Raw genomic sequence first — 26487 nt, forward strand, 5'->3', positions numbered from 1 at the left:
TAGCTTTATTATTACATCATGTACCTGAAACAATCCTTGCACGTACACAATTTTTCTTTGTAGTACTTAAATCAAAAGTCGAGTTGTTTTCTGCCAGTGCCTTTAAACTATCCTCTCTCACCTCTTTTCTCCTTCACCCCTCTATGCTGACCTCCAGGGGGCGCAGTAGGTGCTCCAGACCCCGCTCCTGTCCCTCTGCTGACCAGTCCAGATCTGGATGCCCTGTGTGACCCCCTGACTCCTGCACCTCTCTCCACCCTTCCTCTGTCTTTACCCCAACGTGCACCCGCCCCACAAATGTCATCCACCCCTTCTCAAAATAGTGTTTCTGCAAAGATACATAAACGCCACTCAGGTACATTAGGGTGGTGTATTTCCCTGTTTAATCATTCAATTTGTTGATAGTATTTTTTTTTTACTAATAATCTTGATGATGTGCACATGTTTGACAGCCCCTAGCTATTTGCTAATCTACAATCAAGTGATTCATAAGACCTTGCACGATCCTTGCCTCAATCTGCTGGAGATCTCTGAATTTGCATTATTGGCTTATAGCTAGAAAAAGCTCTGACCACTGCCAGACAATGTATTTTTGACTCTGTAATTGATCATTTTGTGCCTTTATTTTTCAGGACCATCTCTGAGCATTGTTGAAGAGGAAACTGTTACAGAGGAAACAAATAACCATGTGACTCCAAACATAAGTAGACCCCAAGAACCAGTGAAAACAACAACTCGACCTGGCACAGCACAAACTGAGAAACAAAGGTGAGCTTATCTGACACAAGTCTGGAGTTTGGCATGAAGTATTAGTCCTAAATACTGTCCTGAAAGAAACACTTGCATGCAGGACAAGTTCGTAATGCATGTTTTTGAAGTTGGGTGTTTTTGGAAGCAGTCCTTGCAGGGGCTATGCTATTGAAGGTGTAATTATATCAACATACAGTTAAACCCAAATAACATGAAATTAGTTTGTTTTTGCTGCAAGTGAAGCAAAAGAGCAACTGTAAAAAAAAAAAAAAACAAAAAAAAAACTGTCCCATGCCATGCTATGCTATGCAGAGAGGCAAAAAGGTTAGCAATGCAATGAGACAAGAGTATGATTATGCAAGACACTGTATGTGCTTCACACACGGGTTAATAGAAGTCTGAGGTGGTTGATGGTTCTGCTGCTGCAGTGTAGTGTAGTTTCATAGCTTCATGGCACAAGGAACTGAAGTGCAGAAATGTTTCCTGTGCATTAATTATGTGTATGCTCCCTGACCACACTGAGTGCACAACAGTTGATTTGACTTGCTCCTCTCCGAGCTAACACAACAGCTGTGACCCCTGCCCTTTGTCCTTTTCCTGCACGGCATTACTCTAATAAATTCCCCTTAATAAAATATCCCAAATAAGCACAACTTGACCCCATCATTTGTGTCTCCAGCTCGGGCCAGTCCCACACAGAGCTGATTGTAGCCCCACCCCCTCCCTGGCCCTTCTCCATGAGCGACAGCAGTGCTCCTCAGCAGCCCTCCACCAGCGTTGTAGCAGCTTTTATCACTCCCAAAAGAGAGTTAGACACAAAGCTGGAGCATACTGCCAGTAAAGTTAACGATGACACGCCCCCATTAGCTGAGCTGGAGGATATTTTTGAATCACCCGACCAATCACAAGACTCCGCTGGTCTGTTTTTGGAGGACGATGACTCTAAAAGCGACACAATCAAAAGATGTCCTCCTGGGTGAGTATCGGTGTTTACAAAAAAGACACACACATTATCAAAGAGGAGAGAATTTCTAAATGAACCAGTGAAAATTAAAGTACTCCGGCAAATGGGAAAATCTGTGAATGTGTCATGAGTAATTTGGTGCCTGTGATGAAGGGAGAGGACATAGGCTCAGTGAAGAGGAGGGGACAGAGAGACTGAGGGGGTTGATTGTTCTGCTGCTGTTGTGAAGATGAAACAGAGACACATGGCTCTTACTATAGGATGGTAGAGAGAGTGTATTATGTCAACTTTTCTGGTGGACGGTCTGCATGACTACTTGGAAATGTTATTGCTTTACCTGAAATTATCCACAATTTAAATTATGTATCTAAAATTAGTTACATAGTTCACCTTTAAATGAATGTCTAGACAGATGATTGGTTGAGAAAGATGATGGCAACTAATTTATAAACAGAAATAGGTGTTGTGACAGTTGACAAAAATGCTAAATGTTCATAAATTATCAACGTGGATGGAACTATAAATTGAAACACATACAGTAGAAGATAGTTATATGAACAATTTCAACATAGTGGCACACAATGAAAACAAGTTGGTGGTTTTCAGATGTCATACTCTCAGATGAGGGCAAGAGCCAATTTTCCCTATTTATATTTTGCAGTGAGATTACGCTGGGGGTGTTCTACATGTACATTTAATGGTGGAACGTTTAGGAGTTACCATGATGACACAATGCACACACTTGTAAACAGTGTCAAAAAGTTGTAAGGTTTCCCCTAATCTGAAAATGGATTTAAGCAACACAACATTTTCAGGAGCCTGTGATCAATACAAGCGTTCATGGTCCAGTTTAGGAGTTTGAGTTTCAATAAAAAGGGTGTGTGCTAGTTAGGTTGTGACAGTAATGAGATGGACTGGTTTAACAACACAAGTCAGCTCCAGCTACAATTCTTTATGGTCACATTTTGTTCAAATAAAACTCAGATGAAAGTCTAATTTAGTAACAGAGCTTCAGACAGAGCAATGACTTCAGTTAGCTTCACACCTCCAGGGAATGTTGATGACATCAGATTAGGGTGAACAGATTTTCAAAATAATAAACTGGGACATTCCTGGGTTGGACTGGTAATGATGAAATTGTGAAATGAGTGTGTAATTAAGGAAAATTGTTCTGCGCTCGGCCCATTTGTGACTAACATGAGTCAATATAGTCGCTTTGTGTTTGTGTTTTGGTGATTTTTAAGCAGCTTTTCTGTATTTTACCTAAACAAATGACAATTTATGCCTCTCTTTACTGGTGGTAGGGATCAGATGGGCCAAAAATAGGGACACAATATGACATTTCTTGAATAAAACTGGGACAAATCTCTGGTTTTGGATAAATTTGCAGGGACAGGGGACACAGGACTCAAAATTGTGACTGTCCCGCGTAAATAGGGACGTCTGGTCACTCTACATCACATGAAAAATATCAACACATGGTCACATTGTATTCAAATAAAGATCAGATTAGTAACAGACAGACAGACAGAGCAGTGACTTCAGTTAGCTTCACACCCCCAGGGATTGTTGATGACATGAAATTAGGGTGACCAGATTTTCAAAATGAAAAACTGGGACATTTCCTGTTTGGGTTGGTAATGATGAAATTGTGAAACAAGTGCGTAATTAAAGGGACAGTTCAGAATTTTGGACATAGAGCCTCATTTTCTAGTTAGCCAGAGTGTTGGAGACGTGTGGAGACCCTTTTTTAAATATTCCATCCAGTCCTTGTATTTGCAGAGGTCGCTGGTGCTAGACTAGTGCATGTCAATGGCCATAGTTATCCTACCACTAAAAACAGTCTTACCCACTCCACAAAACACCCGAAGCAAATCTTTTATTACACAAGACTGTCGATGTGAATGTCTCTATTGATAGAATAATGTTTGAAATAAGACTAACCTTGCAACGCATGAATCGTCGCATGTTGAGGGACTATTTTCTCATATATCAGTCCGCCTGCTGAGCTTTGTATTAGGAAGTACACCTCACTGCTGCTCAGACATAAATCCTTCAAATGCAAGGTTGGTTTTACTTCAAAATTTATTCTATCGACACAGACATTCACATTGACAGTATGGCTTATAATTGTTTTGGTTTGAGTGTTTTGTGGAGTGGGTAAGACTGTTTTTAGTGGCAGGCTAACTATGGCCATTGACATGCACTAGCCTAGTACCAGCGACCTCTGCAAATACAAGGACTGGATGGACTATTTTAAAAAGTGTCTCCACACATCTCCAACACTCTGGCTCACTAGGAAATGAGGCCCTATGTCCAAAATCTCGAACTGTCTCTTTAAGGAAAATTGTCCTGCACTCAGCCCGTTTAGGACTAATATGTGAGTGAGTATAGTCACTTTTTCTTTGTGTTTTGGTCATTTTTAAGCAGCTTTTCTGTATTTGGCATCAGATTGGTCAGAAATAAGGACATCTGGGACATTGCTTGTATAAAACTGGGGCAAATCACTGTTTTTTTGATAAATCTGCAGGGACAGGGACACAGGGCTCAAAACTGGGGCTGTCCCGGGTAAATAGAGACGTCTGGTCACCCTACATTAGATGCAAAATATCAACTAATTGCATTGTACTTTGCCATGAAAGATCCAAAAGGTAAATTCATACAGTAAATATTGAATCTGATCATTTCTAGACCCAAGAACTCACTGTATTACAACAAAAATCTGCATTTGAACAATATTCATTTTTATTGGCGTTGTTCTGTAGTTAAGTAGTATTATATTTGTTGTACAGTTCTGAACAGAAAACGACGGCAGTACAGTCACAAGAAGCACCAAAAGAGAAAGAGATCAAAAAGAAAGAAGAAGATCGTAAAAGAGAGGAAGAGAAACGAAAACATGAGGAGGAGAAGAAAAAACTTTTGGAGCAGGAAAAGAAACGGCTTTTGGAGGAGGAGAAGAGGAGGGTTATAGAGGAAGGACGAGAGGTTGAGAAGGAAAAGGAGAGACGGAGGCAAGAGGAGGAGAGATTGCTGAAACAGAAGAAGGAGAGACGTGAGGAAGACGAGAGGAGGAAACAGGAAGAAGGAAAGCGGAGGAAGGAGGAGGAGAGGAAACAAGGGGAGAAGTTAAGGAAAGAGGAGGAGGAGAGGAGGCAAGAGAAGGAAAGGATTTTAAAGGAAGAAAAGGAGAGGAAGAGAGAGGCGGAGGAACGAATTAAGCGAGAGGAAGAGAATAGAAGGAAGATGGAGGAAAAAAGATTAAAAGAGGAAAAGGAGAGAAAAGAAATTGAGGAAAGGAAGAAGAGAGAGGAAGAGGAAAGGAAACGACTTGAGGAGGAAAAGAGGAGGCAGGAAGAAGAAAGAAAACGGGTAGAGGAGGAGAAAAGGAGAAAGATGGAGGAGATGAGATTAAAAGAAGAAAAAGAAAGAAAGGAAATGGAGGAAAAGAGGAAGCGAGAGGAAGAGGAGAGGAAACGAAAAGAAGCTGAAGAGAAGAAAAGGAGAGAGGAGGAGGAGAGGAGACGAATTGAGGAAGAAAAACTTAGAAAAGAGCAAGAACTGAGAGAAAAACAGGAGAGAGAAAGAAAACAAAAGGAGGAAGAGGAGAAAAAACTGATGGAGGAAAAAAGGAAGAGAGAGGAAGAAGAAAGGAAAATAAAAGAAGCTGAGGAGAAGAAAAGGAGAGAGGAGGAGGACAGGAGGAAAACTGAGGAAGAAAGACTTAGAAAAGAACAAGAACTGAGAGAGAAACAAGAGAGAGAACGAAAACAAAAAGAGATGGAGGAAAAGAGGAAGAGAGAGGAAGAAGAGAGGAAGCAAAAAGAAGCAGAGGAAAGAAAGAGGAGAGAGGAGGAGGAGAGGAAACGAATTGAGGAAGAAAAACTTAGAAAAGAGCAAGAGCTGAGAGAAAAACAAGACAGAGAAAGAAAACAAAAAGAAATGGAGGAAAAGAAGAAGAGAGAGGAAGAAGAAAGGAAACGAAAAGAAGCCGAGGAAAGAAAGAGGAGAGAGGAGGAGGAGAGGAGACGAATTGAAGAAGAAAAACTTAAAAAAGAGCAAGAAATGAGAGATAAACAAGAGAGAGAAAGAAAACAAAAAGAGATGGAAAAGAAGAAGAGAGAGGAAGAAGAGAGAAAGCAAAAAGAAGCTGAGGAGAAGAAAAGGAAAGAGGAGGAGGAGAGGAAACGAATTGAGGAAGAAAAGCTAAAGAAAGAGATAGAATTGAAAAAGCAGCAAGAGGAGATGAGACGAAAGCTAGAAGAGAAAAGATTAAAAGACGAAAAAGAGAGAAAGGAAATGGAGGAAAAGAGGAGGAGAGAGGAAGAAGAGAGGAAACAAAAAGCTGAGGAGGAAAAGAAAAGGAGAGAGGAGGAGAGGAGACGAATCGAGGAAGAAAAGCTTAGAAGAGAGCAAGAGCTGAGAGAAAAACAAGAGAGAGAAAGAAAACAAAAAGAGGAAGAGGAGAAAAAACTGATGGAGGAAAAAAGGAAGAGAGAGGAAGAAGAAAGGAAACGAAAAGAAGCTGAGGAGAAGAAAAGGAGAGAGGAGGAGGAGAGGAAACAAATTGAGGAAGAAAAACTTAGAAAAGAGCAAGAGCTGAGAGAAAAACAAGAGAGAGAAAGAAAACAAAAAGAGGAAGAGGAGAAAAAAATGATGGAGGAAAAAAGGAAGAGAGAGGAAGAAGAAAGGAAACGAAAAGCTGAAGAGGAAAAGAAAAGGAGAGAGGAGGAGAGGAGACGAATCGAGGAAGAAAAGCTTAGAAAAGAGCAAGAACTAAGAGAAAAACAAGAGCGAGAAAGAAAACAAAAAGAGATGGAGGAAAAGAGTAAGAGAGAGGAAGAAGAGAGGAAACGAAAAGAAGCTGAGGAGAAGAAAAGGAGAGAGGAGGAGAGGAAACGACTTGAAGAAGAAAAACGTAGAAAAGAGCAAGAGTTAAGAGAAAAACAAGAAAGAGAAAGAAAACAAAAAGAGGAGGAGGAGAGGAGACGTCAAGATGAACTGAGGAGAGAACAAGAGAGGAAGAAAAAACAAGAAGAAGAAATGAAAAAGAAAATGGAGGAAGAAAGGAGAGCGGAGGAGAAAAGACATCTTGAACGAGAAGAAAAACTTAAAAAAGAAAACGAACAAAGAGAGAAGGAAAGAATTCGACAAGAGGAGGAGAGAAAGCGAGCGATGGAGGAGAAAAGACTGAAGGAAGAAAAGGAGAGAAAAGAAATGGAGGAAAAGAGGAAGAGAGAGGAAGAGGAAAGGAAACGAAAAGAAGCTGAGGAGAAGAAAAGGAGAGAGGAGGAGGAGAGGAGACGACTCGAGGAAGAAGAAAAACTTAGAAAAGAGCAAGAGCTGAGAGAAAAACAAGAGCGAGAAAGAAAACAAAAAGAAGAAGAGGAGAAAAAACTGATGGAGGAAAAGAGGAAGAAAGAGGAAGAAGAAAGGAAACGAAAAGAAGCTGAGGAGAAGAAAAGGAGAGAGGAGGAGGAGAGGAGACGACTGGCGGAAGAAAAACAAGAGAGAGAAAGAAAACAAAAGGAGGAGGAAGAAAGGAGACTTCAGGAAAAACTGAGGAAAGAGGAAGAGGAGAGGAAAAAACAAGAAGAGGAAATTAAAAGGAAAATGGAGGAGGAGAGGAGACGACTTGAGGAAGAAAAACTTAAGAGAGAAATAGAAATGAAGAGACAACAAGAGGAGAAAATACGCCAAGAAGAACTGAGACGTGTAGAGGAAGAAAAACTTAAAAAAGAGAAAGAGCTCAGAGAAAAACAAGAAAGAGAAAGGAAACAAAAAGAGGAGGAAGAGAGGAGACGACTTGAGGAAGAAAGACTTAAAAAAGAGAAAGAGCTTAGAGAAAAACAGGAAAGAGAAAGAAAACATAAAGAGGAGGAAGAAAGGAGACGTCAAGAAGAACTGAGGAGAGAACAAGAGAAGAAAAGACAGGAAGAGGAAATGAAAAAGAAAATGGAAGAAGAGAAAAAACGTTTGGAGAAAGAAAAAGAAGAAAGAAAAAGAAAGGAGGAAGAGGAGAGAGTGAGGAGGGAAGAGGAGAAAAGACAGAAAGAACAAGAGAGGAAGAAACACGAGGAGGAAGTGAAAAGACGGCTGGAGGAGGAAATAAAGAAGGAGAGACGACGGCAACAGGAAGAGGAACTGAAGAAGAAAAAGGAGGAAGAGATGAGACAAATTGAGGAAGAAAGAAAAAGAAAAGAAAAGCAGGAGAGGAAACGTCGGGAAGAAGAGGAGAGAAAAGCAAAAGAACTACAAATGGAAAGAGAGAAAGACGAAGCGAGGAAAAGGACGGAAGAGCTAAACAGGAAACAGGAAGCTGAGAGGATGAGTAGAAAAATGGCCGCGGTTTTGAATGAGGAAGATCTCAACAAATCGGACGAAGATAAACAGAAGATGAGAGGTTTACCTTTTAGTTTGATCGACACTACGTCCAAAGTCACGCATAAACCTCCTCTCGCCGTAAAAGCCCCTCCAAGTGCCCTCTCAGCTTCACGCCTCCCTCCTCTGGACAAACCCAGCATTACGTCTGAGCCTCCCAAAAGCTTCAGCCAATCACAGGACTCCAAAGAGCGGTGAGTCACAATAATCAAAACTAATCGGGTGATTGATTGAGGCCTGATTCCTTTCTGTGTTCGCTTTGGTGATGTGCTGCCAGCAGTGTCTCGATCATTAAATCAATTAACCAATCAAGAATCCAATCAAAAATTAATAATTGTAGTAGCTCTTACTGAAGTGATGATTGCATGTTAAAGTGTGTATGACAGGTTTTGATGACGTAACCTTTACTTCATTTGGTAAGATAATTCCTGTTCTAAATAATAGTAATAGTTTTATACCAATCAAGAAGCAATTTTGGGAGGAAAAGTTGAAAATTACAGGAGAGTACTGTTTTAGAGAATTCAATACTGACGACATCACACTAGGGAGAATACTATCCACAAGGTCCACAGTATTTAAACTTAAGTATAAAATTAAATGTATATTAACTTTCAACATTATTTCAACAAAATAAAGGTGTTTTCTTATCATTTTATTTGTCAGATAATAATTTATGTGTACATTAGAAGATGTGTGTAAAATCCCTCAGTCATCCAGGTAGAATCGATGCCAAAAGGAAAAATTCAATTTGTCAGCTAGACAAAAGTTTACTCTACTTGTTTACAGTACTGTAAACAAGTAGATGTGTTAGTTTCGGAGTAGTTTCATTGTAATTAGCTCCTCCCTTCAGGCAGATATAAGGCAGTGTCCACCAGCAATCCAGCCAGAACTGAAGAAGCAGCTTGGATGAGTGGTGAAACTTATTCAACCAAATTAACTTTTGTCCAGTTCGCAAATTGAATTTCTCCTTTTCCCATACATTAGAAAAGTTTTGACTTACTATACAGCATGGCTGTTGGTAACAGTTGGAATTCCCTAGTGCAATATCATAATTTCCAACCAGGCAGTCAAATTTGAAACCTGAAAAATTTAACTGTAAATGTAATTTTTAGTAAAATATCTTAACTGTATTTTACTTTAACCTGTCATAAGCACTTTAATTGTTTCCCTATATTATCTGGTTTGGTGGTGGTTATGCAGCGATTAAAGCTGAGGTAGATTCAGTTGAACTTAATTTTGTTGAACAATAGCTGGCCTATTGTTTGCACAAAAACTAGACAGAAGAAGTTGATCGTGAAGGCCAAAAATTATTTCATCTTGAGATCTGCAGTAGATTACTGTTTCTTTAGACATGTATATGTGTAACGAGTGGTGCATAAGACAGTTGTGAGACCAGTGGTGTGCAATTGTGAGCCAGTGGTACTGAGCAAAAGTTATTGAGGGTCTCTTTGTTTTATGACAAGAATGGGCAGAATTAGGACAGTGGTACATGAGAGGGACAGCTCAGACTGAGACTGGAGTTCAGATTGAAATGGACACATTCACACAAGGGACAGTGACTGCAAGGGTAGATGGAGGCTGACTTAAAGAAAGACCAACAATAATATATAAGTTGATAGGAGTTAGATACCAAAATATGAAGGCCAGAATTTGACCAATATTTAAAATTTGTGGAACAAGTAAGGATACAAAGTCCTTTACCTACCCCAGCTTTAATTACAAATTGCTCTATATTTTGTTTTTTGTTTATACTTTAAGCTTTCTATCTTTCCTGCTTCTGATTTCTGATACCATCTTTTTTTCCCCTTCTTCTCTCCCCCAGTCTTGAACATCCCTCTTCCACAAAGTCATCCTCAATCTCAAACAAAATTCCAACTTCCAAAACCCCTCCAAGTACAACAAAGCAAATTGTTCAAGTTCAAGAGAAATCATTGCCTGCAGATGCCATGGCTACAGTACCAGCTCCACAAAAGCTAGCAGTGGCTGAAATCCCTTTGTGGAAAAAACTGGAAGAAAAAACAGAGGCAGAAACTGAAAAAGAAACCACCATGGAAGTTATTGCACCAGATCTAAAAGATTTGAGAAGAGGGTAAGGTTGTCTGAGGGGCTATTTATCTTGCTTTTGCCCTTTCAAGTACTCCTTTGTTTGTGGTGTGCCGTGCTGGGGCTTTGCATTTGTGGTGGTGGGTACTAAAATTAAAGTCACACTGGAAATTAATGTTGTTGTTTTTCTCTTTATGTTCACAGAATGAACGATTTGAAGACAGAATCTGAAATAAAACCAGCTGTACAGGCTAAAATACCAGAAAGCATTTTGCCTATTCAACCAACTGCCCCATTGGTTAAAGAGGAACCAAAGAGACCTAGCGTTGAACCAGCAACCCAGCCGGAACCCTGCCCCAAACCAAGTACAGAACACATTGCTCTAGACCTGGCGCCACTTCTTCCTTCAAAATTACAAACAGACCAAGTCCCACAGGCGAGCTCACAACAGGATACAACCAATGTAGAAGTGAAGGACAATGAGAAGCCTGTTTTGGAGGCAGAGAAACAGCTTTGGGGCAGAGTGGAGGAAAGCACTGCAGAGACAGAGAGAGACAGAGAGAGGAGCTGTACCGAAAAGAAGGGTGTGACTGCAGGGTGAGTGACAGACGCTACTACAGGAGTTTAAATCTGCATGTTGGAATTCATTTGCTTCATAATCATGACATGCAAAGTTCTACTGGTGTCTGCATGATCCTGGCTAACTTCACTGACCTTTACATAGCCCTGTGTGTAGTATTATTTGCAACTATGGCCATATATGAGAACAGGGAGACAGTGCCCTCTCCTGGCTGCTCCTGTGGTTGAAATGCCTCAGATAGAATTGCTGTTCTCTCAACTGTACCTGACATGTGTCAATAGAAATACCGTGTTTTTCGGACTATAAATCGCTCCGCACAAGCAAAAAAATGCGCAATGAAGAAGAAAGAAAAACATAAGTCGCACCAGACTATAAATTGCATTTTTTGGGGGGAAATTTATTTTATAAAATCAGAGACCAGGAACCGACATTTCTTGAAAGGCAAGTCAAAAAACAGAATAGAGCACAGACTGAATAGGTGTCTGGTATCTTAACGTAACATATGAAGAGTTATTCAGATAACTAGAACATAAACAACATAACATAACAAGTTTACCAAACTCTCAATCTCACTCCAAATCACTAAATTCATCACTTCTGAGCAACTCCGCAACCTCCGGAGGTAAACGGACTGCCGCTTCCTCTTCAGACTCAGCATCAGTTCCAGTTAGACATCTTCCGGTCTTTCTGAATCCCGACAGGATGGTTTCTTGTCACTGAAGTCCAGGCTTTGTCCATCCATTCAACAAGTTTCTCACTCACTCCAAACTGCTTGATTACCCCTTTCAGCTGCATATTTCTCTACTTGCAGCTTGTAATCTGCAACATATGATTTTCTTTTTGGGGGCATTTTTGTTCAGTCTTCTCAGTTATCTTATTAAGTTTGTTTAAAGTTAAAATTTTTAGTGGTACAGAAGTAATGGTGCAATCAACTGACATGATACCAGACAGGACAGAGGCTCTTTCTGCAGAAGACATGCGCAATAGAGCCAAGTAACAGTGGTACAGGAGTAATAGTAGCAGATACTGACACACAAGCTGTCAGTGTGAACATTTTAATATGTAAGTCGCACCGGAGTATAAGTCACAGGACCACCCAAACCATGAAAAAAGTGCGACTTATAGTCCGAAAAATACGGTAACTAAATATTTAAATGGATCTAATCTTAGCTGTCCAATTCGAAGTATGTGTATCACAGGTTACAATGTGTTGATGTTGTATAATACATAAGATAAGATAGATACTCCCTTATTGTCTCTTTTAGGAGAGGTTCCATATACCAGTATACCGAAAATAGAGCATAGCGTAAGAGACCACAGTAATCATGATTATTGAAACTTCCTGGAGGCCTGTTTATCTCAACAGATATAGCACGATTCTTGCATTTGTGCGGTTTTAAAAGCACATTCCCAGACATACACCATTTATATATTGAATTACCATATGTGCACATTACATATGCACTGGATATCTTCTTTGTTGTTGAGAAGCTTGTGTTAGAGTGTGCCTGCATCTTCCCTGGCAGAAAATATGAAGGCAGCCATCTGTATTTTTACTATCTATAGTTTGAATAGTTATTTTAATGTTATGCAATACTTGTGTAGTTTGTTTTTGTCTCTAAGCAACCATGTGCAGGCCTGTTTGCTCTGTTCATTTTTTACTATTTTGGACTATGCACATACAGTAGATCAGACATGTTATCTGCTTTGAAAGGTCACATCTTAGACTATAACACAACTAGTGAACTTTTTACTTTCGGTTAAACGGTAAAAAAAAAAAATAATGAAGTTCCCTTTAATAAATTAAAACATAATCCAGTGATGCTATCCTTTTTGTAAGTCATTATGTTTGTTCAGTGGCACGACTTCCTCAGTGTCCTCAAATAGCATTAATGATAAAAGCATATTTTCTCAAGTTGCTTTCTTGCTATTGTTTGGACAAGTCAAACAAAGTCTAAAATACACTCAATCACGCGTGCTGTCTTCTGCGTTATATCACAGTGAGGGTTGCTTGAGGATTAGTGCTATCTCAAATTTTGCTTGTGTTCATTTGTGTGTGTCCCATAGAGTTACTCAAGCAACTTCTGTCCAGCCAAAAATGGGAATCAATGAAAAACCACCCCATAAAGCAACTTCAAACTCCACTATCCCTGATGAGGATGCCTTTGCTGTTGCGATTTCACCTCCCAAAGACTTCTGTGACACCGTAGAGGGTCAAGCTTCAACCAAAAAACAAGATCCTTCCAAAGAGACACTTAGTTTTGTTGCAAGTCTTCGCCTAGCTGCAAGTGAGAAAGAAAAAGAACAACTTGAGCAGGAGAAACTGAAAAAAGAGGAAGACATTTTAACAATACAGGAACAAAACAAAACAAAAGAGAAACATGCCAAAGATGGAGTTAAAGAAAATACAAAGAAAACTGAACCAGTGCAAAAGAAATTAAACAACTTCCCCCCTTTGAGAGAGGCTGAACTGCATGATATAACTGTTGAAAAGCAACCATGTAAAGACCAAACAGCAACGAGATCTGATGTTAACCTGCCAAATCAGACTGTTTCCAAAACTGACAATGCCCCTTCAACAAAGCCAATGACCAAAGCAGGAAATTCTGTGACAAAACCCAAAAATGTCCCATCTGGTGCTATTCCAGTGTGGATGAAGCAAGAGGAAGATGAGGGGGTAGAGTATGAGACAGGGCATGAAGATTTGGGGTCCGTTTGGCTGGCAGAGCTGTACATGGACAGGACTGCAGGGTGAGTATACAGAGTAGATAGAATAATGTAAAATATTGATGAAAATGTAATTGCTAGATGATTATTTAAAGGTGAACTGTGTAACTTTTCTGGTGGAGGTTACACAACTTGCTTGTCTCCATAGTAATTATATTGTTTTTCCTGGATTGTTCAGCATGGCATTGATTGAACCTTTCTCTCTTGCATTTATTATTGTTAATTACAGGCATTATATTGGACTTCACTTGAAAAACATGTATTCATATTATGAGCTGGGTTATTTCTCCACAGCTCTAGCCTCTATCTGTCGGCTTAGTGCAGAGGTCTTCAGCAGGGGGGCCGTGGAGGTACTGCAGAAGCATCACAAAAACTTTGCTTGATTAAACATTTTTATATATATGTATTCATTTTTGAAGGATGAGGATGAACTGGTTTTCAGTGGATTCTGACTGTTCGCTCTTTCATCACGTCTGTCTCTCTCTCTCTTTCTCTCTTCATTCCCTTGTCTCCCGCTCCCTGCCAAATTGCAAACACCTTGGCATGGATTTTATAATTTTTTTTCTAGGCTACATATGAAGAGCTCCTTTATAGCTTCACTTTTACGCATGGCGGAAATTAACGCATCACTGAAGTGAGGCAACTTCATTCCCCGGCCTGCATTAACCAGGCTCTGCACAGCCATTCTCCTCTCTGTCTGTGGAGCAACGAGGTGAGGAGGGGAAGCAAACAGGAGAGGAGAGAGAGTCATGTCTTTCCTTTTGCTCCTCAGATCAGAATGACTGGAAAAGTTCTGTGGCACATATCAAACTCTTGTCCATGCAGTGTGGCTCCTCTTGCGTTTAGTCAGATAATTTTAAAAGTCACTCACATTTTCCGTGATGTCATAGTTTCATTGCTCTGGCCTTCTCAGAGTCACCACGAGCACAAAGCGCAGCTTAAACTTAGACCAAAGCTAAATTGAGTTTAGCTTTGGTCAGACTCAGGCTTATTTCTGTCATGGAGCGAGTTGAAGGTTAAACTGGAGATGGACCTAGTTTCAGCACTGGATTTCAGGATAAGCCTGGACTTGTTAAGCGACTTTGATGAAATACCTCTCTAGTACTGAATGTACAATAAGAGTAGCTATGTTTATATATGACATTATTTAATATAAAACACAATTGTATGCCATATATATAGTAGGGGGCCCCTGCTCCAGCTCTCCATCAGTTTGGGAGTCCCTGGCCTGAAAAACATTGAAAACCCCTGACTTAGTGGATCATATGTTGATCTCCATGGAGATTTCCGGTTTAATGCCATAATGTGGAACATTTCAGGTAAAAACAAAAATATGTTATTGTCTATGGAGACAAGCAGACCCTTCACATAGTGCACCCTTTTTATTGTGGTATCCCAAAACATGTATTTGTTGATGAAAAATGTGTATTTTTTCATATACAAGTTAGGGTTACATACATACAGTATTTTACTACACAACATTATCTAAATTGGTCTTTTTTCTCTTCAGCCCAAACCAGCAGACATTACCACCACCTGCTAGTACTGGGAAACCATCTCAAGATCCAAAAAGTTTAAATACTCTTCAAAATAGGACAGAGTTTTTCCTAACCATCAACTCAAGTTCTTCTGAAGAAAATTCTCCAAAAGAGCTACCACTATCTCAGCAACCTAGGCAGGAAGTAAACATAATTTCATCCAAACAAGCCTCAAAGGAACCAACCATTCAGAATCAAGACGTTCAGACTTCTTCACTGCCTTGTCACTCTTCTGAAAATGCTACCAAGTCAACAATCGGTACTGAGGAATCCAAAACACAAACAGAAGAAAATAAAATGAATGAACAGCAAGAAAAACAAGATTCAACCATAAAAGAGCAACCTACTAAAACACTTGAACACAGCCAAGTTACTAAAGACATTCAGCTACAAGAAGAAGAAAAACTCCTATTGGCTAAAATTCGCAAAATGTCAGGTGACCAGTCCCCCATCACTGGTCCTAAGACAATGAAACGACTTATTCCAGATCCTGATGATATTAATGTAGAAGGTCACCGAGCAAGAAAAGGACATCCCTGAAAAAGATGTAATAACTACTGAATTAGATGCTGTGCAGGAAATCTCCTTATCGGAAAAACAAGAGGAGGAAAGAGGAGGTAGAAGACATGTAAGTCGGTATGGGAGATGGACTTGCTGCTTGGCACATCGGGCAGTTTGAAAGCAAGAGATTGCCTGTTAGCTTTGCATTTGCTTATAAGGCACAGGGATTTATAAATTGCATTGCTTATAATTATGTAATGTAATGTGTATTTATATGTTAATTGGTACTTATGTTAAATCAACTTTAATCATGACAATTCACTTCTGCACTAGATACAGACTTAAGGGTGAGAATACATTTTACAAATTAAATATTTAGTTTTTTAAATGGTCAATAGTCCTTGAAATTTTGCCTTTATACAGGAAACTAAATTCATACATATAATTCTTTGGCATCAAGACAATAGGCTTATGCAGTACACCAAGTAACAACAAGTCTTTTTGTAATGTGAAGTCTGATGAAATTTGACTTTGCATTGTTTTGAGAAGGTATATGAAGCAAGCTTGTTTGTGCTATTGAATTCGATCATCCAAATACTGAAGTGGCAGACTGAGCATTAAGGCCTTTTATTGCATGTTATCCTAATGTTATCTTTGCTTTGCTATTGCTCCATCTGAATATGCTTTGCTTTTAACATTCAGTCAACCCTGCAACTAATGATGTTCAGTAATTTGGCCGTTAAGCTCATTGACAATCACTGGCTAATGTTGTTTACTATTACCTATAGTTTTTTTCATTTCAACTACCTTTATAATAATATAAATAATAATTCCTTTTTTAGGCCCAAAGTCAAACTATCAGAAAACACTGATGGATTACAGAAGACATCGCTCCCAGAGAAGACACTTAATTGTCCATCTCAAAATGGCAACCACATTTCCAAAACAAAAACGGTTGTAGACAGCAGTCCCTCTCCCTCACATACATATGAAATATCAACATCCAGACTTCCAACGTTAATAGAAGAGGAGACCCCAGAAGTGAAAACTAAGTCCACAAGTGCAGGGACAGTGGTTAAAAAAGAAGCAGATGGAAAGGAGCACCCAAAAGAGGTACTGAGACTGACACAGTGATATTGTTCTCATCTCTTTGCCTTAATCATTAAGTTGACAAACACTGTTTTCATGAATGGTTCCCAGGACCTGGTGAACTCGAGTCAGTCTCTGCTGCAGTGGTGTCAGGACATCACCCAAAACTACAGAGGGGTCAAAATCACCAACTTCAGCACGTCCTGGAGGAACGGACTCGCCTTCTGTGCCATTTTGCACCACTTCCACCCAGAGAAAATGTAAGTGACTTTTCACAATAAAGTAAAATACTGGGTAAAACCTCTTGTCCATTATGTATATTTTAATTAAAGGAATACTTTTTTATCACTTACTTTAAACGATGTATGCCTAGTTGTTGTACTATTTATTATTCTATTCTATGATTGTGTTTGTATTTATGTTTCTTGTGTAGTGAGTTTGATAAATTGGATCCTCATGATATCAAGATCAACAATAAGAAGGTAAGCTTACAACCTGCTCTACCATGATTTAGCATATACTGCTAACAGTATAACAGTTGTAGCTCAATTACTTAAGTTATACTCCTGCTAATCAGAAAATGATAAAAATATCGAGGTAGAAGGATAACGTCTTCTGTCATTGTTTTGAGCGGGTATTATGGTAAATAATTTTTTAAACTGTTCCCCTCATCAAAAACATGCCTGAAGAGGTCTTAGGTATCATTCATGCATGCTTGAGTAATTTAGTGATCTTCCTGACCCTATTCAAAATAGCTATAATATTCTGTGTAATGTGCATTCCACAAGTCTCCTCCTCCAGTCATATTCCTAAAGGAAAACACTCCATAAATACACAAAAACATGATACAAAACTATACACTGCAACTTGACAAACTTAATAATCCACAAGTAAAATACCCTCTTTTAAAGCTTTTCTTTCTGTTTCAGGCATTTGATGGTTTTGAGTCCGTGGGTATCTCTCGTCTCCTGGAACCGCTGGACATGGTGCTGCTGTCTGTCCCGGACCGGCTCATCGTCATGACGTACCTGAGTCAGATCCGCTCCCACTTCACCCACCAGGAGCTAAGCGTGCTGCAGATCGAACACAACAGCAGCCAATCCAGCTACGGGCTGCCCCTCTCTGGCCCTGCCCCTTCCCAAACAGACGCTGAGGCCTTCTGCATGGCCCGGCTCAACGAGGGGGGCAGTCTGGAGGAGGGAGGGGGAGCACTGGTCGTCCCACCACCCAGAGCCAAGAAAGTGGGCAAAGGTATGAAGAATCAACATGTGCTAGGGGCTGTTTTGTTTGAACTGTATTTTCACACATTGCTTAAACACAGTAAAATGACCAAATATTTGCACACATTAGCAAACACTGTCAAAAAGTGTACATTTTAAAGATTGTCTAATAGCTTCTGACAGAGTAGTGCATTACACCTGCATAGTATTAATTGTTATGACATAAAAACAGGGAGCATTTTTAGAACTGAATATTTAGAAACATTACCTCTTTATTGTGCAGCGTGAGTTATTAGACTAAGGCCAGATTCTAGTCACAAAGTATACAGTCTTGATTGGCCCAAAATTATCTTATGTTACACTTACTTTGATTGAATTACACTACTTTAAATATTTCCAGTCACTTGCAACACCGTACACACTGTAATTTCCAAATCAAAAGCACCTGAAAGCCTGGAAGAAAGAAATAACAGACTTTGCGAGAAACACCTGAATGCAGCAGGAGATGGTTCAGTGGGTTTAATGGTGAATAATACCGGAGTTAGTGTCGAGTTGGTAGAGCCCAGATGAAGAGCGTCCAAATCCAATGGAAAACTGAGGGAGGCTAGTTGGTTTAACAGCTGGAAAGACTTATTAAAATACTGGAGACATGTGGAAAGTCATGATTACAAAATGGACACCACATGGCTCAGGGTGGAGAGCTGCAGGTGCATGAAGAGGAGATGAGTGGTTAAATTCTTACAAGAAACAAAGAAATTAGGTGAAGACAGACAGAAAATGCAGGAGGATTGGATTAGATTAGAGGTGAAGGAAAAAAATCAAGGAAATGGGTTGTGAGTTTTAACTTTATAATCATGTACTGTTGTATTTTAATTTATACAATGTTGATCTTTTATAGGGGAAGATTCAAAAACCCCAGTTGCACCTCCCAGGGCCACTAACAAAACAGTCAAATCTCAGGTGAGTTAAACAAATAGTTAAGACTATATTGTTGTTGTTGTTGATTTACATGATTGTCTTCCTTATTTTTTCCAGCAGGATGAAGATACAAGCAAGAGTATAGGTTGGTCTTACCTTCGAAATCAGTTCATTTAATCTTTTCTATTGTCAAACTAAAGTCTGTCATGTCCTGTTTTTGTCCACAGAGCAGCAAAGTAAAACTGAGATAGAGGCTCCTAAACCAGCAGAGGAGACTATGGTCAGTTTGGTCTTTCCGTGTATCGTTGGGATATCCGTTATATGTGTATTTTCATTTTCTTCAGCTTAATATTTGTCAATCAAACTATCAAATCAAAGTTGTTTCAAATCTTCACCTGTGTCTACATGCACTGCTGTTAAAGTTTTAAGTATAAACATTCATTCACATAATCTAAACCATTCTTCCATTTTTGTAGTTCTTACATTTATATTATGATCTGAATAATCATAAATATTGATTCACCAAATAACCTTGACATCCCAGACAACACTAACATTGTCTTGATAACCATTCCTAGTGACTTTATTTTTGTGAATAATTAAGTAATTTAACATAAACAGTCAGCTAAAATTGAGGGTTTTTTTGGAGTACAGATTGAACTCAAATACATTTTTAACCTTGACATCCCCAGACAACAGTGCATCTGGCTCTGTTTGTGATTTCAAAGTTGATTCAAGTCCTATCATCATCTCTCTAATCTTTTGACCCCTCTCTCCTCTCTTTTCTCTGGCTTCCTGTTCGTCTGGTCTCCTGTGCTGTGGTTGTTGGGGACTGTCCCGGCTGGTTGTTTCACGTGTGTCTGGTTTTGTGTGGTTTGGGGTCAGCGACTTCAGGACACCAGTCAATACGTCCTGAGTGAACTGTCCGCTCTGGAGACGGAGCAGAAACACATTGACAGCAGAGCGGCCGTGGTGGAGAGGAGACTGAGGAGCCTCATGGAAACTGGTGAGGACTGAATAATGGATATGTCTGTAGCTATTTCTAGTGTATTTTGCATCATATCTATAATAAAACTATACAAGCTAGTATAACTATCTACTAGACAGCAAAAAGACAAATCATATGGGCTTTTTTATATGCAGGAAGCGATCGGGATGAAGAAGAGCGTCTGATCCAGGAGTGGTTTACTTTAGTGAACAAGAAAAATGCACTTATACGAAGACAAGATCACCTTGAACTCCTGTAAGAATTCAAACTTTTGCTGGTTTGAACATTATAAAAATGAATATGTTTTTATTTTTTTTCTCTTGACTGTGCAGACAAGAGGAGCAGGACTTGGAGAGGCGGTTTGAACTACTCACCAGAGAACTACGGGTCATGATGGCCATTGAAGGTGAAGATAACTTTGTACATTTAACAGAATCTTAGTTAAGTTATCTAGTTTTAGTACCTGCATATTAGTAGTGAAATATACAAGTGCAATGTGGTCTTGTTTTTCAGACTGGCAGAAATCCTCAGCTCAGCAGCAGAGGGAACAGCTGCTTCTTCAGGAGCTGGTGTCTTTGGTGAATCAGCGAGATGAGATTATCAGGGATATAGATGCCAAAGAGAGAGTGTAAGTACAAAACATGATTATGAGACAACACATTTATTACAGTAAATGTACATGAATTGTGACAGAGGTCTGCAGCCACATAACTCTCACTTTACCTGCCCCTAGCTGCATTAATGGGCACATGGAATACTAAATGATGTCATCTGAGAGAACCTTTTTTCTTCTCTGTTTGTGTCCAGCAGCAGCAGTCTTTTTTTTTTTTTTCAAATACAATGAATAAAAAATAAATAAATATGTTTTTCCATTACACAGGGCTCTGGAGGAGGACGAGCGACTGGAGCGCGGTCTGGAGATGAGGAGGAGAAAATACAGCAACAAAGACAAATGTGTTCTTCAGTGAAATCTGTGCTTGTTTGCCATGGAGACTGTTCTGACAATTCAATTCCATTCTGTCTTAAATTAATAGTATTATTTTAATTTGTATATTATTTATTTCAAAATAATGCTGTGTTTCTTTTGCACATAGATTTAAGTGTGTCTTATTGTTCAGTATTTAAAATGGTTTTGTATTGAAAATATGGGATTTAGAATTTTGTTTTAAGATTTTTTTTTTCAGTGTTTAACTAGTGCACTCCAAGAGAGAAGAGAAAATGCCATAAGAAACTGTTGAGGCTGTTTGTACATTCTGCACACTCACTTATATATGGCCTACATTTTGAAAGTGGTCTTACAAAGGTGATGAACAGAAAAAAATAAATAAATACAACTCTTTAAATAAATATTGAGCTGGACTCAAAATTTTAATTTGTTATAGGCCTAATAATTGTGGTGGGGAATGTAATTGTCAATAAAGTATCTCTATGAGTGGCTCAATTTCTAGTTCTTTTGCACAAATTACCACACGTGCCTTCTAAAATAGTATGCAGTTTTGATGTGAAAAAGATGTATAGAGGTTTTGTGTGCTGAGTGTTTTAGAAGATGGTACACTGGTTTTCAGACGCCAGTCATGTTTAATATATTTATATCTGTGCAGTGAGAGGAATGTGGATGGTAAAAAAAAAAATTAAAAATAAAAAAGTTTCATTGCTAAATGTGTGTTTTGTATCTGTTACACATAAGGGTTTAGAGTTTACAGGCAGAATAGAAAAAAATAATGCTGAGAAAAGGAGAAATTTAATTGTGGCAGATGACGTAAATGATTGCGTGTTGAAAGTGTTGAAAGCGTTTGAAAAGCTGAAAAACTTTCGACCTGGCAACTCTTGAACACCCTTCAGCTGCACGTGGCGTGGATCTGACGTCTAATCTGATCAAATATGAATCTTTTGCGTGGATCTGTCATACAATTATGATACAATTATTGCTAGCTGAACAGAGGTCAAGCATCTTGTAGTAGGATATTTTAGCATTAAAGTTATGAGTTATTTTAGTGGTGTCCTGAGATAAATAAAAAGACGAAAAGCGCTACAGCAAGAATCAAATGCTAGGCTAACAACGTTGATCGCCTTTGTGACAGGTAAACAATAAGGGAAAATGACAGTGCATTTTATTACTTTTCAATTCTCTAAAACTGTTCGTAGATCCGGGCAGATAGTTGTAAATTTTAATTTTGCCATTCCTGCAGCATCGGCTCCCTGGTGGTCTAGTGGTTAGGATTCGGCGCTCTCACCGCCGCGGCCCGGGTTCGATTCCCGGTCAGGGAACTTACCTTTTTGTCAACTTTGAAATTCATTACAACTGTATTTAAAATAATAGACGGAAAAAAAACGAGATGAGTACTATACTCTGAAATGTAGGAGCATTTTACCATCTGTAAAGCATTAAAGGCAATCGCTTGTCTGCAGGGCTGGAAAGAGCGTGCCTTTGTTTTGACTAATGTGAAGTGACACAAAATCATGATGAAACTCTGTAGTCTTCACCTGTGCACATCCAGCTCTAATGTGCTCCAGCCTTTTTTTTTTTACCCCCGCCTCTGCCTTTTGCAGACAGATAACCACGCATATTATGTGAATGTGTTTACCAGATGTCTGTTGTTGTGATCTCTCAGTTTAGTTTAAACCGGACTCACAGCAAACAACATGTCCGTCACCATCTTGTATATACAACAACTGGTGAAAGAGTCAAATAAGGACCACTTTACCTAAAGGGACCTCTGAAAGTGAGCAGTAATTCACTAATAATCAATTTTAATCTTTCACCCCAATATCATACTGAGAAGATGGATTTATATGGTAAATTGTCAGCATCACAGCAGTGGTATAATCTATGTCAATAATGTGCTCATTCTACCGAACAGAACCTTTAAGATTTACTGCGTATTATTATAAATGGACATGAAATCAAGAGCTTTTCGGAGCTACTGACAGTTTTATTTTCAACTTTATTTTTCTTACACCCAAGCTATTTTGGTATAACTAACTTTAATTCCCTCCATTCAAATGTCTTTAACAGCAGCTTCCTATGGTTGTAACTGTTGAATCCTGACTGTTTTACTGTAAACATGCACATTTTATTGTCTTTAACGGCCAAGGATTGCCCTAAAATATTCAATGGGGAGTTGGATATCATTTACCTAAAAATATTTAAATGTTATGTTGATCCTATTGAGCTGAACATATGTGTTTTTATGTACTTCTCATCATAAAGTCTCGGCATTATTTTGCAGATGTTGCTGTTGTGGAGATTGTGTGGAGGCTGCAGTGTGGCTCAGGAACCAGGGGGTGGCACTACTGACAGAAGAGCAAAGATTCTTGGGACCTGGGCCTGTAATATGGATCTCTCTTTGGTACTGGTGAGAGATTTTTGTACATCAAGTGGAGATTGTTGTGGGGCTAACTACAATGTAGATTATGCAGAAACTGATCTGTAGAACTTTTTAAATAAATACCCATATATATAATCAAAAGCAATTGAGACTTTAAGCCTTTTGGAGCACAGCACTAAACTTTGGTCACACTGGTTAGCCATAGACACCAAAATTGTAGCCTAGTGATGTCTCTGTACTCTGTTTTGTGGTGTCTCATTGTGACTGGAGCCTCTGATGTTTTATTGTAATGTGTTGATTCCTTCCAGTACATTGCAGTAAATGGTATTTAAATTAAATCTAACATTAAAGTCCAAGATAGTAGAACAGAATCCAGTGAATGTCACAACAGTGACTTTATGCATGTGTTTTTGTGCAGCATCAACAGCAAACTCAGTCATCAAAGTATCGCACATGTTGGCTTTCGTAATGGGAAATAAATAATATTAGTGTGAGTGCATCATACTTTGATTCTTTGCCGTTCACACGAAATGTCACGAAATCTAGATTTTACCAGCGCCAGTGTCTGGAAATACAGTGTTAGATGTACTATAGTTGGAGAATAAATACTTGCATCACATTTATTTTGATCTAAATATAAAGATGTCATTGCTGGGACTCACTTTTTAAGTAGTAGCCAAGTTTAAGCAGTAAATTCAGTGTTTTGAATTCAACTCAGACTACCAAACTCTGACCTAAATCAAGAACAGATGTTGCTAATAGCTGGCCTGATTTTCAAACAGTTTTTCATCTATTTGAAAATGTGTCTTCTTATTTTGGTGAAGACTGTCTAATCACATCAGTCACGAGTCTTGTTTAAAAGGAGTAATACGTTTAAAGCATATTATTGGAGGAGAATGGAGCAGTGGTTCTCCTCCAAGCTCTTGGTGCACTGCCACTGAGTAGTGAAAATTACAGTTAGTAGCGTTAAAAGTGTGCTGTAATGACACAATGACAAAAGTACAATACCATCCCTCTGGAAATATTCCTCATTCTTACCAATTATAATATAATACCAGAATGACGTCAACTCTGATCTACATGACATCAGCACAAAAATACTCTCATCCACTATAATTTATAAAACATGTGATTGTTTTTTTTTTTAGTTTCTGTTGAACTGTACCTATAGACTGTCACTGTATCCAATGGCGGTCTACCACCAGGTTTCACCTCTAGTCTCCGTATGTTAATCCCAGACATCCTGGTCTTGTGAAACTTGTCATTTTCTTACGAAACAAAAGCATTTTATTAAGACTTTGGGCCTTTATATGTGTGTGGGAGTCACAAGAAGAGAAACGATCCTAGCAGCAGCACAGACATTTCCTGCATGGCTGAAAATATTTCCTACTGTATTGAAATTGAACACGGGTACAACTTTGTCTGGCTGTAAAGAGAGAGAGAAGACAGAGCTAGACCTGAGAAAAACAGACGAACTGTGAAAGTCAGCGACGGAAAGCAAGCATTAGTGGCACACATTGGCAGATAGAATTGAAAGTTTTCTGCTCATTAAAGTTATTTTATTTGACAATGAATTGGTTAGCCTTTCCACAAACTATTTTTGAGTCATTCATATCTTTTGCAGTGTTTTTCTGAGCAGCCAAGTTAAGACCTTTCCCATCAGACCTTAGGTAAACTAAGTTCATTTTTTACCCCTTGTGATATTTTGTGTGCAGTGTTTTACTGACTTGTATGGTTATAGTTTTGAAGCTTTGTATCTTGATTTTTTAAAAGTTACATTGTGTCAGTCAAAAGCTTTTCTCCATAGAGATGTTATTTCTTTGTCTGGAATCTTGTATTAAAACTTTGTCTCTTCATGGAGACCAAACCAGATCAAGTTACAGGTCAGATCTATGGAGAGGCAACCCCGCTCACAGTCAGAATGCCTGTTTTTCTACATATTTTTTTAATTAAAAAAACACCTTTAATTTAATAACTGTAAGGTAGAGCTGTTTAATGTCACAGTGTGAAACATTTCAGGCACAGCAATGACATCTCCTCTGAGTAAATCCTAACTGTCTGTCGATATCATTTGTGAAGTCAATGCTAAAACGACATGAGAAATCGATAAACAGCAGCAAGCTTAGTGTAGTCATTACAATTAAATGGAGTTTGAATACTGCACTTTTACAGAAGGAGCCGATGCACATGGCCTCATTAGCCACTTGGGAGGCCTAAATGAAATATTAATGTGCCTTTATTACTTAAACACTTGGCCTCTCTATTTGCTTTTGAAAGAGATATGTGCATGATATAAGAATTAGGGCTTAGAACTGCAATTTTGGCAAAGTAAAAGCTCTCAAGACAATCCTATAGGCCTCCATAATGCTACAAATTACTCTGTCGAGCAGTGTGAGTAACTTAAAACCATTTTAGGTGTGAAGTTCTATAAATGGATTTACACTTACTACGCCAGTCAAGAACGCCATCTTTTTAGCACTGCATTTTAAAGAGCCCATATTACGCTATTTTATGATGTATGCTATAATGTTTTTCACATCACATACCTGGAGTTGTTTTTTGTTTCATTCACACATGTTTAACACACAAATCCTTCTAATTTAAACTACCACTTCATGACATCACCAGGTAGTAGAAGAGACCATTTTCAGCTTTGGAGATGTAGACAGACTAAACACCAGGATCATTCAAACGTGTGAGTGAAACAAAACACACCTTTAGGTATGTTTTTGATGTGGAAACAACATAACATGGTTTAAAGCTCACCAGTTTTGTGTAATGTAGGACCTTTAAAACTTTGCCCTCCTTTTATGATCTTGTGTGCTACCACCATCCTGCACAATTATTTCAGTGTTGTTTTTTATAAATGTCAAAAGTTGAGTTAATACTTCTAAATTAGAATAGAAAGCCTGGTTTATGTAAGATCTAAGGATTGAGTCACGCTCTGAATAGTTTCCGAAGAAGAGGACAAATGAGGTTAGAAACGCTGACAGCAGACAGAAGCAATTCCAGTTACAGAGAGAGCATTGAAAAGTTTAGGAAGTGCAGAATAAAGGGGGCTTTAGGGGGGTCCTGGGGTGGCCCTGGGGGATAGGGGAATGTGAAGGAGGAAACCAGTAAGGACTGAGGAGACTAAGGGGACAACCCACGAACAGAGGGTCAGGAGGGATCAGAGCAAAAGCTGTAGGTGTAATTTGGGGTCAAAAGTTACGTCAGAGGCCAAAGATTTATGATACTCGGTAATGAGTTTTTATAACATAATAAGCTACTTTAAATTGCTTTCTTATGAGTTACCTCAATAGGCTTGGACACACACAAAGGAAGCTGTGTTTTCTTGGTGTATTTTGGCAAAATAACTCAAGAGAAAAGTTGTACATTTTCTAGGAAGAAATTTATAGTTTTTGGTGTGGATTGGATTGTTATTTCGGTATGGATTTTGACAAACTATAACAAATATACATC

At 38.9% G+C, this 26487-nt stretch overlaps 1 protein-coding gene and 1 non-coding gene across 8 annotated transcripts in view; both read left to right on the forward strand.

The window, feature by feature from the left end:
- ehbp1l1b (EH domain binding protein 1-like 1b) overlaps positions 1-21355 on the forward strand; it is a 32609-nt gene extending 11254 nt beyond the window's left edge. For 4 of the 7 annotated variants that reach the window (XM_055148811.1, XM_055148814.1, XM_055148815.1 and 1 more), the window contains 19 exons: positions 158-355; positions 633-768; positions 1430-1726; positions 4507-8286; positions 9915-10181; positions 10340-10732; positions 12783-13466; positions 16324-16594; positions 16682-16830; positions 17004-17052; positions 17500-17821; positions 18689-18750; positions 18826-18853; positions 18936-18988; positions 19594-19714; positions 19852-19951; positions 20029-20102; positions 20210-20324; positions 20577-21355. In XM_055148811.1, the coding sequence (XP_055004786.1) occupies positions 158-355; positions 633-768; positions 1430-1726; positions 4507-8286; positions 9915-10181; positions 10340-10732; positions 12783-13466; positions 16324-16594; positions 16682-16830; positions 17004-17052; positions 17500-17821; positions 18689-18750; positions 18826-18853; positions 18936-18988; positions 19594-19714; positions 19852-19951; positions 20029-20102; positions 20210-20324; positions 20577-20664 (7187 nt within the window). In that variant the 3' untranslated portion in view covers positions 20665-21355. The remainder of the gene's footprint in view (positions 1-157; positions 356-632; positions 769-1429; positions 1727-4506; positions 8287-9914; positions 10182-10339; positions 10733-12782; positions 13467-16323; positions 16595-16681; positions 16831-17003; positions 17053-17499; positions 17822-18688; positions 18751-18825; positions 18854-18935; positions 18989-19593; positions 19715-19851; positions 19952-20028; positions 20103-20209; positions 20325-20576) is intronic. The other 3 variants (XM_055148812.1, XM_055148817.1, XM_055148818.1) reach the window with 1 other exon arrangement.
- A 537-nt stretch (positions 21356-21892) lies between these two features.
- trnae-cuc (transfer RNA glutamic acid (anticodon CUC)) lies at positions 21893-21964 on the forward strand. Its single transcript has one exon. It is a non-coding gene; the product is annotated as a tRNA-Glu (tRNA).
- Positions 21965-26487: the final 4523 nt, after the last annotated feature.

Source organism: Boleophthalmus pectinirostris, unplaced genomic scaffold (assembly GCF_026225935.1).
Source record: "Boleophthalmus pectinirostris isolate CB_2022bp ecotype Guang Dong unplaced genomic scaffold, ASM2622593v1 HiC_scaffold_12, whole genome shotgun sequence".
Taxonomy (NCBI): domain Eukaryota; kingdom Metazoa; phylum Chordata; class Actinopteri; order Gobiiformes; family Gobiidae; genus Boleophthalmus; species Boleophthalmus pectinirostris.